General features: G+C 43.8%; 1 protein-coding gene across 4 annotated transcripts in view; it reads left to right on the top strand.

Moving 5' to 3' along the window:
• Positions 1-11,897, top strand: part of Chmp4c (charged multivesicular body protein 4C) — a 37,102-nt gene extending 25,205 nt beyond the window's left edge. For 2 of the 4 annotated variants that reach the window (XM_087626086.1, XM_087626090.1), the window contains exons 2-7: positions 4,717-4,809; positions 5,192-5,330; positions 5,475-5,652; positions 8,330-8,444; positions 10,709-10,862; positions 11,063-11,897. In XM_087626086.1, coding sequence (XP_087482212.1) covers positions 5,609-5,652; positions 8,330-8,444; positions 10,709-10,862; positions 11,063-11,124 — 375 coding nt within the window. In that variant the 5' untranslated portion in view covers positions 4,717-4,809; positions 5,192-5,330; positions 5,475-5,608 and the 3' untranslated portion in view covers positions 11,125-11,897. 4 annotated transcript variants of the gene reach the window in all.
• Positions 11,898-12,138: the final 241 nt, after the last annotated feature.

The raw sequence follows: 12,138 nt of genomic DNA, 5'->3' as shown, positions 1-12,138 counted from the left end.
TTTACTGGTCCTTTGAGCTGGGAGTCTTCACTCTCTTTTATACCTATTATCCTTAGGTTTGATCTTCTCATTGAGTCCTGGATTTCCTGTATGTTTTGGACCAGTAGCTTTTTCTGCTTTACATTATCTTTGACAGTTGAATCAATGATTTCTATGGAATCTTCTGCTCCTGAGATTCTCTCTTCCATCTCTTGTATTCTGTTGGTGAAGCTTGTATCTACAGCTCCTTGTCTCTTCTTTTGGTTTTCTATATCCAGGGTTGTTTCCATGTGTTCTTTCTTGATTGCTTCTATTTCCATTTTTAATTCCTTCAACTGTTTGATTGTGTTTTCCTGGAATTCTTTCAGGGATTTTTGCGATTCCTCTCTGTAGGCTTCTACTTGTTTATTAATGTTTTCCTGTGTTTCCCTAAGTGTGTTCATGTCTTTCTTGAAGTCCTCCAGCATCATGATCAAATATGATTTTGAAACTAGATCTTGCTTTTCTGGTGTGTTTGGATATTCCATGTTTGTTTTGGTGGGAGAATTGGGCTCCGATGATGCCATGTAGTGTTGGTTTCTGTTGCTTGGGTTCCTGCGCTTGCCTCTCGCCATCAGATTATCTCTAGTGTTACTTTGTTCTGCTATTTCTGATAGTGGCTAGACTGTCCTATAAGCCTGTGTGTCAGGAGTGCTGTAGACCTGTTTTCCTCTCTTTCAGTCAGTTATGGGGACAGAGTGTTCTGCTTTCGGGCGTGTAGTTTTTCCTCTCTACAGGTCTTCAGCTGTTCCTGTGGGCCTGTGTCTTGAGTTCACCAGGCAGCTTTCTTTTTTTTTTTTTTTTTTTGGTTCTTTTTTTCGGAGCTGGGGACCGAACCCAGGACCTTGCGCTTCCTAGGTAAGCGCTCTACCACTGAGCTAAATCCCCAGCCCCACCAGGCAGCTTTCTTGCAGCAGAAAATTTGGTCTTACCTGTGGTCCTGAGGCTCAAGTTCGCTCGTGGGGTGCTGCCCAGGGGCTCTCTGCAGCGGCAGCAACCAGGAAGACCTGTGCTGCCCCTTCCAGGAGCTTCAGTGCACCAGGGTTCCAGATGGTCTTTGGCTTTTTCCTCTGGCGTCCGAGATGTGTGTGCAGGGAGCAGTCTCTTCTGGTTTCCCAGGCTTGTCTGCCTCTCTGAAGGTTTAGCTCTCCCTCCCACGGGATTTGGGTGCAGAGAACTGTTTATCCGGTCTGTTTCTTTCAGGTTCCGGCGGTGTCTCAGGCAGGGGTCCTGCCGCTCCTGGGCCCTCCCCCACGGGAGCCCAGAGGCCTTATACAGTTTCCTCTTGGGCCAGGGATGTGGGCAGGGGTGAGCAGTGTTGGTGGTCTCTTCCGCTCTGCAGCCTCAGGAGTGCCCACCTGACCAGGCGGTTGGGTCTCTCTCTCACCGGGTCTGGGAGCAGAGAGCTGCTGTGGGCCGGGATCCGCGGGTGTGGCCTTTTTTTTTTTTTAAGAGCTCTATCTCCTTTCAAAGGGCTTATAACTAGGTACAGGAGAGGTGGGGTGGAACAGGCTTTGTAAAAGACCACAGACCAGTGTCATAGACCAAGAGTAGTTTTGAATCCATGCACTGAGTGATAAGAAGAGGGTCATCTGACCTCTCTCACTGTGTACTGGGAGTCCCTCTCTCAGCCTGGTCATGAATGTGCTCAGTCCTACTTAAGTGCGATATTTTAACAAGGACTTCAGACCAGTTAATTAAAAAATATAGTATTATGTATTCCCTAAAGGTCAGGTTGCATAAGTAAGACCTGTTCTGTAATTAAAATGTATATGCTATTTATCAAGGGCTCCAAATGTGAAAGTTGCACCCCCAAAAGGGAAACAGATAGCAGACCCAAGTAGACTCCATCCTCCAGCTACTGTGGCAGGTTGAACAGTGTGCAGGGGCGCAGGGAGTAACCTTGGCATTTGCAAAGAAATTGAAAAGGTCACAAACCCAGAGGAAAGCCTGGGTGCAGGAATCTCCAGCTGTGTATTATGACCTACCCTGGCAAGGAAGCGTGGCCCTTCCTCCATGGGAGCCTGGTCTTCTCTGGGAGCTATTTTATATCAGAACAACACACAGCACACTAGTCTGTAATCTTTAATTGACAAATATGAACCTGTAGAGGGCAATAAGAATTTTGAGAGACGGTAGCTAAATGAACAAAAAGTATCACAATAAGCAAAGCAAGTGATGGGCCTGGGAGAGAGAGAATGTTGGGAATAAAATATTTTAAAAATCGAAGTTACATTTGTGTGCAGGAAGATTGAGGAGGCTGCTGCATTTGTAAGGCAAGAGAACAATGCTGCCATCAGAGTCAGCAGCTAGAAGACTAGGAAACATTCTTAGAAATTAAAAAAAGGTGTGGTGGCATGTACCAACACCAGCACAGAAGGCAGAATTAGGAAGATCGGGGGTTCAGGACCAGCCTGAACCACACAAGACCCGATCTCAAAAAGCTCAAACAGCTTTTTTTTAACGTGGATCCAGCAGAAAAGGCTCCCGCCAAGAAGCACATGGAGAGAAAGAAAGGGGTGTTCTGTTATCCAGGAGGCACCATGAGTGTTCATAAACACATCCTCTAGTGGCCTTCAAGGTGCGCACCTCCCCGGCACTCAGAAATCTGCAGCGTTGCCACAAAGGGGTCTTCAGCAGTGCACATTGACCCCAGGCTCAACAGAGCTGTCAAGGCCAGAGGCATAAGGCATGTTCCGTGTTGTGTCTGTGGTTGTTTGTCCAGATAATTTAATGAGGATGAGAGTTCACCAAGCACATTGTATACTTTGGTAACTCGTGTCCCCGTAACCACGTTAAAAACTGCAGACGTTCATTGTGGATGAGAACTGACTGCTGAACTAACTTATGAAACTGAAGTGCAAGCTAAACCCACAACAAGCAAAAACGATTTTTAAAAAAAATCAGCAGAAATTAATATAGCTGAGGATAAGCAGGGGATATAGAAGACGAAGTCAAGAAGGCATCCTAGAACTCTATCAGAAAATACAGACATGTCGGTCAGATTTAAGGACAGAGCCAAAAAGCTGCTATTGGGACTTATAGGGATTTCAAAAGAGAGAAACCAACCAACCAATGAATGAGAGAATGTTCACTAAGGGGGCAAAGGTGTAGCTAATTAAATAAAAAAGGGTTTTATTAAATTAAATTAATTAAATAAAATAAATTAAATAGTAAGGGTTTCAGAAGAGAGTACATAGAAACAATGGAGGAGGAACAAAGAAATAATAGAAAGCCATTTTCTTTAGCTGAAGGAAGACCTGGTTCTACAATACAAAAGTATCCAGCTGTCATACTGAGAATTGGTGCGGCCGTATCTGCACATCTGCACTGGATGGTCTCGTGGAACTTCCTGTCCAGGAGGAAGAACCGGATGGCACAGCACTGACCCCAGTAATCTGAAGGCCAGAAGCTCCTTGTGGAGCAATGAGCAGATTCATTGCAAGACCATGGGAGTGGAGCCTGCGGCTGATCTCAAAGGAGGTCATGGTGGCCCTGAGACCGAGGTCAGGCCAGCCACTTCCTCGTAAGGACCACCATCAACTAGAATACCTGTGCGACCCTGAGCAGCACCAGGCCTGTGGACTGCTGCTCTGACCTGTTCGTGGTGGTCTGCAGAGACAGTGCATCCCCACAGCCTGTGGTGAGGGGGAGGAGGTGGATCCGTGCCTGCTAGGGTAACTGAGCACCACGCCCCAGAAACAAGAATGGATTCTGACTTTCCTGAAATCCTGGGACTGTAGAATTTGGGGCAAGATATTCATGAGTTTGAGGCCAGCCTGGGCTACTAAATGAGGCTCTGTCTCATGGACAACCAAACAAGCTAACGAACTGTGTTTGAAATAGAGATTCACATAAACACATTCAGGCAGATTATAATAAAAAGATCAAAATGCTAAATAAGCATAATGTAGAGTGGAATCTAAGGCAGGAGGGATAAAATGGGACTGTGCAAAAAAATTTTTTTTTAAATATAGGTTCTCAAAAAGGCTTTGTGGCTTATTAATCTTTCACAAAAAATTTTCCAATCATTACCAATAAAGCCATTGAAAACCTCTCTTGTCTTTGGCCAGGATGGATGCTGGCTTCTGCAGTCCTGAGAGTCTGCAGAAGGATTATATATTCCTTTTACTCTTCCGTCTCATATGGTGCCACAGCTTGACACTTTGCATTGAGGATAATTTTAATTTGCACCATCTGAGGAATCACAAAACATGCTAAAGCCACTCATCTCGCTGCTACCACAGGGTATTCTGAATTCAGAAACAAATATGGCATCTGTAGAGGGTGTGTGATCTTGTATCATCCTCTTAGATGTCTCTCATAGATTCCATTGCCTCCTGGGGTGAGGAGTTCAGAGCAAGCGGTTGTTTTCTCTTGGGGTCCCTGGTTCAGACAGTTAGGATGGTGCGGCTCCTCAGGCAGCCCGGGGAAGGGAAAGACCCACTCAGTCTCTAGTGAAAACTACCCAAGGCCAAGGTTGTGAGAGTCTCTGCACAATGAAAGACCACAGGAATACACAACTGAATCCATTGGATCCACAAAGGCAGAATGATCACAGCAGACGTAGGCGTTTCCCCCCAGACATCTGCTGTGATAACTCACCCGCTTCTTTATGCATGCACAGTCTATTTCTCTTCCTTTGCCAATCTGGTTAGTTATCATTTATCTGTGTATTTATTCTTGTATTTTCCCCAGATGCCTTACCAAACTGGATGTTTTGAGCCTGTTTAGAGGGTCTCTCAGAGGGTGTCACAGTCAAAAGGATTCCTTTGATTTTGTGGCTTTCAGGTGAGGCAGGTAAAGGGCCAGCGGGGGGTTTATTCAGATCTTGTTTCTCAGAAGGCAGCGCTCCATTCTTCCACCAGAGTGGGCTCCTGAGCAGCAGCACTCCAGCCGCATTGATTTCACGGACACTCATGTTAGACACGACCTTAGGGCCCCTCTCAGTTCGAATCAAGGTGTTTAGTTCAGAGCTTTAGGTTCCAGACCCCAGAAGCTGCCTGCCTTTAAGCACATCGCTTCACTTCTTTGGATCTTGGTAAATTAGCCTTTAAGAAAACAAGGGTAGATTTGACAGCCATTAAGCTCCTTTCCTCTTGTAAAGATTGGTTGTCTTTTTATTGTATGGCTTTTCTTAATATATTTCACCGATGCTTTCTCCCAAATCCAGCACTGGCACAAAAATTTCTGTGGCATATTTTGTGAATATGAAAGTTGACTTCCCGTCCTCTTACTCTTGGAAGAAAGACTCTGAGGGTGTTTGAGAGAGAATAATAGCTGGTGTAGAGACCCGGCGACAGATGTCCCCCGTAAGTGTCATTTACGGGTTGTTTAACGCGTTCTTCATCTTCAGGTTTTAGCCGTTCTGTGGCCATGCATCATGTTTGGTCTGAGCCTCTTAAGTAGGGGTAGCTCTTTCTTCTGATACAAATTTCGGTTTCTTCCTGATTTAGCTGCCTTGCAGGCACTGAAAAGAAAGAAGAGATTTGAGAAGCAGCTCACACAGATTGACGGCACCCTTTCCACCATTGAGTTCCAGCGGGAGGCGCTAGAGAACTCACACACCAACACTGAGGTCTTACGGAACATGGGCTTCGCAGCCAAGGCCATGAAAGCTGTTCATGAAAACATGTGAGTGACCCAGACTCCCCGTCCTTAAGCTGAGAAGAGTCCTGGACAGCGTATGGTGATTTTGGTAGGACTGGGTCACTGCGTGATGTATTGAATGGAATGCACTCTCAGAGGCAGTTTCAAACTTACAGTGGCAAAGTTTAAAAAAAAAAGTTTTTGAAGAAGAAAAAAAAAAGCATAGAATCATGCTTTCAATAATTCTCAGTTCATTTATGAAATTCAACTGTAATTCTGTAACGTTAACAATGCCAACATCAGCGAAGGTGTTAGAACTGTAGGATAGTAGTTACCAGACTTTGCTGGGTATTGGTATCACCTAAGCTGTTCAAAAACATGCAGATGCCTCAAAGTCTTCCTGAACTAAGACAGATTTTATACCTTTTGTTTTTAACCAAGTTCTCCTGGCTGAGACCGACACTTCCTCATATTTGAAAATCACTGACAAAGTATTAATTACAGAGACCAGGGTTTATAGTTTCCTGGTTTATAGTTCCCACAGTATCCCCAGCTATAAGTTCTTGCTCACTTCCTCGGGTTGTTGTAAAATTCACTGAGATGCTAGATAGACCTGGCACATTTCCTGCTCCAGAGAGATCACTGTGCGATCAACAGTCTGAGATCCGATAAGGTGCATTCGGTCTGCATCTACACTGGGGAATGGAGATGGGACCTGGTCCTTTTCTGATTAGGGACACTGAGAGTAGACTCCCGTCTAAGAGAGCATAAGAGAGCAGCAAGTGCTGAGGGACAGACATAGTTCCAGAGGATGGGAAGAGGCCGCAGTAGTGCCTGGGGCTGTGAAGACCTCCTCAAGAACATCTTGTCTTACTAACTCATCAAGCAGCTGCCATTCTGTCACTTCGGTGGTTGTTAGTGTCACTCCCACAGTTGTGGTAAACCGGGTGCTGACTGAAGTGGATTGCACAGTCTGGCTGTGTCTCCAGGTTCCTTAGAAGCATCAGACAAGAGTGTGCTTTTGTAGATAAGTTCAGTCACGGTTCCAAACTTGGCTCATGCATATCTTGTGCTCCCTTTAATAAATACATTTACTACAACACTAATAAGGATTGAATATAAAAGGCGGCAGGCGAATGATAAGAGCATCCTACTTGATTACTTATGAAAATGTGTTGAGGGTCTCAGTTTTCATAGTGGCGGGGGCTGAGAAACTGAAGAAATGATGCACTCCACTGGGCTCAAACTTTTAGCGCTGAGGCTATTCAATAAAGGAGGGCCCTGTTGCTTCCCTTCCAACTAATCAGCCTGGCCTGGTTTCTGAGTTGTAGGAATGGTTCAGAAACACTGTTACAAAAATAAGAATAGTGCTTATAAGTTAGTAGACAATAGTTTCCCTCTTGCCTTTATCCATGCAAACATTTATTGGATTTAAAAGCCTTCACTTGAAAACTAATTGTCTTAAATTTGATTTGTGGAATTACTGTTTATGAGATTTTGATTGCCTTTGAAGGGCAAAAAGAGAGTTGGCCTCAAGTTTGAGTCAGTACAAAAGTAACTGATTTTATTTTTAATTATTTTTATTTAGTTTAAGCCTTTATCATGAATAAATATTAAATTTGGCTCAGGGGATACTCTTTCTTCCAGATACAAAAGCAGGCATGCTGCTTTTTCTATCTATAGTAAATATACTCATTAAGTGCAGAATTAAATGTGGCAGCCCAACGTTTGGTCTCTGGGAGGTAGGATGGCCTTCTCTAAAGCTCTACTTTCAAGCTAAGGGCTGTCTCCACATCAGCTGCTCATTAGAACCACCTCTTGTTATTTGTCGGACACTTTACTGAGTAAGGAGAGCACAGACACTACAAACACAAATGGTTTCATCTACAGAAAATCCCTCTATTGCTTCTCCATGCAAGCCTATGCAAAATTATTTATTTAACTCTGTCATTATTTATTTACTCTTGTCTCAAGGTTCTTCAGAGTCTTAATAAGAACACATCCAGCAAAACTGACCTGCAGAATCCTTATGTTTCTTACATGTAAAAAGACATGCTGAAATGCCATGTTCTTCAACCATGAGTCCTAGGTCTCTTTAGGGGTGATATATGGGTGACATTAAAATGGAAAATTACAGATCTAAAAAAAAAAAAAAAAAAAAAAAAAAAGAACATGGAACATGGCCCGTCCCCTGAGACTAAGTTTTAAGGAACTGTCCTGAACCTGAACCTTCCTGCCTTCATTTGCTGAGGTTGTGGCCTCCTGAGGACGTGCTGGGTCAAATTCTTCCGATTTAGCCCCTCCCACACATTGCCCAGAGGGGAACACTTTCAAGGACTGAGCATTTCAGAGCTACTGTGTCATAGAAAGTGCCAGCGTTTAGTTGCTTCAGGAATGGCTGCTAAGAGCTGCCTTGTCATCTCTGTCGTGGCGGTCCTGGGCAAATTAAGGAGCAGAGAAGCACCGCACATATTTTACCACATACACTCCCCAAATAGACAAATAATGGTAATCACACAGGTATTTTATTCTCGCATGTGATTGTACAGGATTACTAAAGTGCAAATTATTTGTTGAATTGATGGATGTTGGATAAGAACTTTTGTTAGAGCGTTGAAGTAACTGAAGAGTATATGTGAGATTAACTGGGTTTCGTACGGAATTAAGTCTAAATTCATAATTGTAAGACGAAATTCTAAAACCCCAACAAAATGCTTCCCAGGGATCTCAACAAAATCGATGACTTGATGCAAGACATCACAGAGCAGCAGGACATTGCCCAGGAAATCTCAGAAGCATTTTCTCAAAGAGTTCAGTTTGCTGATGGCTTCGATGAGGTAGGTGTGAGGTGGGTGTGCCTCTAAAGGAACTATGGCTGCGGTGGAGGGCAGCTTGCTATCACGCAGAGCAGACGGTTTGCTCATGGCTGGACAGAGAAATGGGATTTATTGGAAGTGAGTTTTCAAGGAGGGAAATGAGGTGTTAGTAGCTGATTTCAAGGAAAGATGACTAGTTTGGGAAACAGCTTTTTAATTAGGTTTCCAGCTATTAAGGAGAAAGAAAACAGCCTGTGATTATGTAAAGTTAGTGACTTTTAGTGGTTGGAGTATAAATGGTCCCATTGTGAGGGATCACATCTGGCCACACAGAGCAGACGGTGTCACTGTGTAAGCAGCAGATGGATTGTGCTCTGTGGCTGTTAAATTAGGAGTTAGGCTGCTTCTGTTCATTACTCTGTCTATAAAACAAGTAGTTGTGTAATTGCGGACTGGCATTATTTACACTCCCATTCCATTCACACTCATCATCCCCACAGTCCAGGAAGGCTGTAGTTACACTGGTGGGGCCCACAATGAGAATTTTAGGGATTCCATTCAAGCTACACATGCCCCGGATGAGGACATGGCACATTCCCAAGGGACAGAGTAGCCCAGCTTCCTGTTTCTGGGTTATGTGGCAGAATGAGTCTAACAAGTCAAGATGACATCTAACAAGTCTAAGACACCATAGGATTCAGAGTGGATCAAAGTCCTCCATATTGTTAATTCTATGGGATCTGATGCCCTCTTCCAACCTCTGTTGGCACCTGGCACAAATGTTCTACTCATACATTTATGAAGACAATACACATAAGGTATTGGCAAAATATGGCCAGTAAGTCAGTCAGTCATGCCTACTTTTGTGTAGCTCTAAGGATGATTTGCACGCTCTTGAACTATAGGAAATAAGAAAGAAGATCTGGTAATAGGGAGGTGTCTTGCCTGCAAAGCTTAAAATACCAGTCTGGACATAGAAGTGCTGGAGAGTTGTGAGTTCAAAGTCAACCTTGGGCCATATCGTGAAGTCAAAGCTGGCCTGAGATACATAGAGAGATTTCATCTCAAAACAAATTACAGCAGCAAAGCCATCAAATACAAGATGCATGCAGATGTGCATAAATGCAAGCATAGGCTCCCGTGATGTAGGGCATCCTGGTTTACTCTTGCTCTGCCCAGGAGTGAGATCTCAAAAACTCCAGTGATAGGTGAGTAAGTAATTGGATGGATCCACAGGTATGATAGATCTTTTCTGATAGTTCCCTGCTGAAAGACTATACTTCCCAGCTTCCCTTGAGAACGGTGGGCAAGAATGTAACATACATGCTCTAGCCTTTTCTACCTGTTTACACACGTGGGTGACAAAGATGCCCCCTTGCTGTGAGGCAGACCAGGCCTCTCTGTCTGCCTTCTGTCTCTCTCTGACAGCCTCTGATGTATAATAAAATGTGGTTGTGACTACTACTCACTCTGGCAGGCTGATGAATGCTGGAGGGTTTCCCAGGCTAGGTATGTGTGAGATATCTCAGGCAAGGCAAGAGGTGACCCACATCCTTAAGGTCTCAGCTGATGTTAGCATTCCTTAGGCACAGGGTAGAAGGTGCTTTACGATTAAGCCAGACTTTGAGGAGCCGCTATAAAGAAAAAAAAATACATAACACTGATCTTGAAGTTTTACTGACACAAGCACATGGGCTGGATCCAGAGTTCAGTGGTAGAGCTGCTTGTGTGGCGTGAACCGCTGTGCTCCACCCCAGCCCTGTGAACAAAATCACCTAAACACACAATTTATATTGACTTTGATGATTTGATAGAAGAACCGTGATGTTTATTTTTTTTTTTTTTTACTTTCTGTACGATATATTTTTCGGTATGCCTGTTTGTACTGAAAAGTAGCATTAACTCAAATATAAATATTTATTTCCTCTAATGAAAGTCTCAGAAATTCTCAACAGGAGAGGAAAAAAAAAAGTGAGCACACTGGAAAACTAACAATCGCCGTGTAAATTTCCAGAACCTGAGGCAATAACACATTCAGCAGCAGTTACTTCAATAGCTGTTTACTGAAGTATTATAAGATTAACTACGACAAATTTGTACAACCCAAAATATTCATTTCTAATCATTGCTCAGTGTTGCGAAAAAAAGATTAGTTTTAAAATAAATATTCCGTTTCACCGGGTTCCCACATATCAATCGGGTAGCAGATGTTCTCCTTGTTATGTTTGGAGAAACCCACCTCCCGAAACATTAGCTCCGTAATTCTTTCTTTCTCCCGTGCTCAGGATGAGCTTCTGGCGGAGCTCGAGGAACTGGAGCAGGAAGAATTAAATAAGAAGATGACAAGCATGGAGCTCCCAAATGTGCCTTCCTCATCCCTCCCAGCACAACCCAGCAGGAAGGCCGGCGTGCCTTCCTCTGTGCACCGCTCTCGAGCAGGTCTGTTACCCACCCCACGACCTGTGTCCTCATAGGTCCCCGAAGTCAGCCTCCTGCTTTCAGTCCTTGCTTATGCGGATTTGTATAAACACGTTTTATATGTAATTCCTACCCGTTTTCTATGCTGAAAGCAGAATGACTACTAATGGCTAGCAACTGCTTAAGACTAATGCCGGATTTTCTTCACTCTTATGTTCTAGCATCTTCCAGGAGGGCAGAGGAAGATGATGACTTCAAGCAGCTGGCAGCCTGGGCCACTTAAGCTACAACGGAAAAAAAAATTGACACCTAAATTATTGAACTACACATAAGACGTAAATGCTTTGCGAAGCTTAGAAATTAGCAGAGACATGTTTTACATGGATTGTTGCCTTTTAAATAACAGTTAAGGTATAGTCAGGGTTGCAAAGGGGCCCAGTATCATTGGAGGAGAGCTTTCCAGACTGCTGGACTCACGGAGCTGCTCTATTTACTACTGTGTTTCTAGTCCTGGTATATAGTTGATTTTTTTTTTGTATGTATGTATTGAAAACAACTCTTCTGACATTTAATACACATTCCAGTTTATAAGCCTTCCCGAGGAATACCTAGGATAACTGGGGGTGCAGGGTTGGGGGATGTCTATGCAAATACAAGGCAGCTGTGTGCATCCTGGTCACCCACAGCAAAAATAAATACGCTGCTAGAACAGACTTGTTCTAGTGAGTCTGTATAGTTTCAGTTGAGTTTCACAGCTGAAAATCTTCAGGGAGCTTTACTTTAATTGACGTTTAGTACGCTGATTGAGCTTTGAGTGGGGCAATGGAGGGATCTCCCCAAAAATCTGAAAGCAGTAACAGCTTAGTGTGCCGGGCTGTGAAGCACCTGCTGAGTGGACACTCGCAGGCTGTTGCCAGCACCGTTCATTCTCTGCTGTTTTGTGTTCTCTTGCCCTTTTAACAAGAACAAAACAAAACGAGATCCAAACATTTCACAGCATGCACTTTGTAAATATATTAAAATACTGGCAATTAAAAAATGTATCTCAAGTAAAAATTTGGCCTGTAATTCTCTTTAAATGAAAATGAAATTTAAAGCTAGGTGTTACGTATGTCATGTCATAGCAGTTAAATGACAAATCCCATCATCCTTCCACCCATTTGAACAGCCGGTGGGTTGGGACCAGCCCCAGGGTAGGTAGTCTTTGACCCCTTGTTTGTGGTTTGGAAGTCTGAGTGCTGGCCTGATGATCCCAGGGCTCTCATTCTGCCACAGGTGCCTGGCAGTGGCTGTTTCT

This window comes from Rattus norvegicus, chromosome 2 (assembly GCF_021556685.1).
Source record: "Rattus norvegicus strain SHRSP/BbbUtx chromosome 2, alternate assembly SHRSP_T2T, whole genome shotgun sequence".
NCBI lineage: Eukaryota > Metazoa > Chordata > Mammalia > Rodentia > Muridae > Rattus > Rattus norvegicus.
This window is presented reverse-complemented; position numbering and strand designations above follow the sequence as displayed.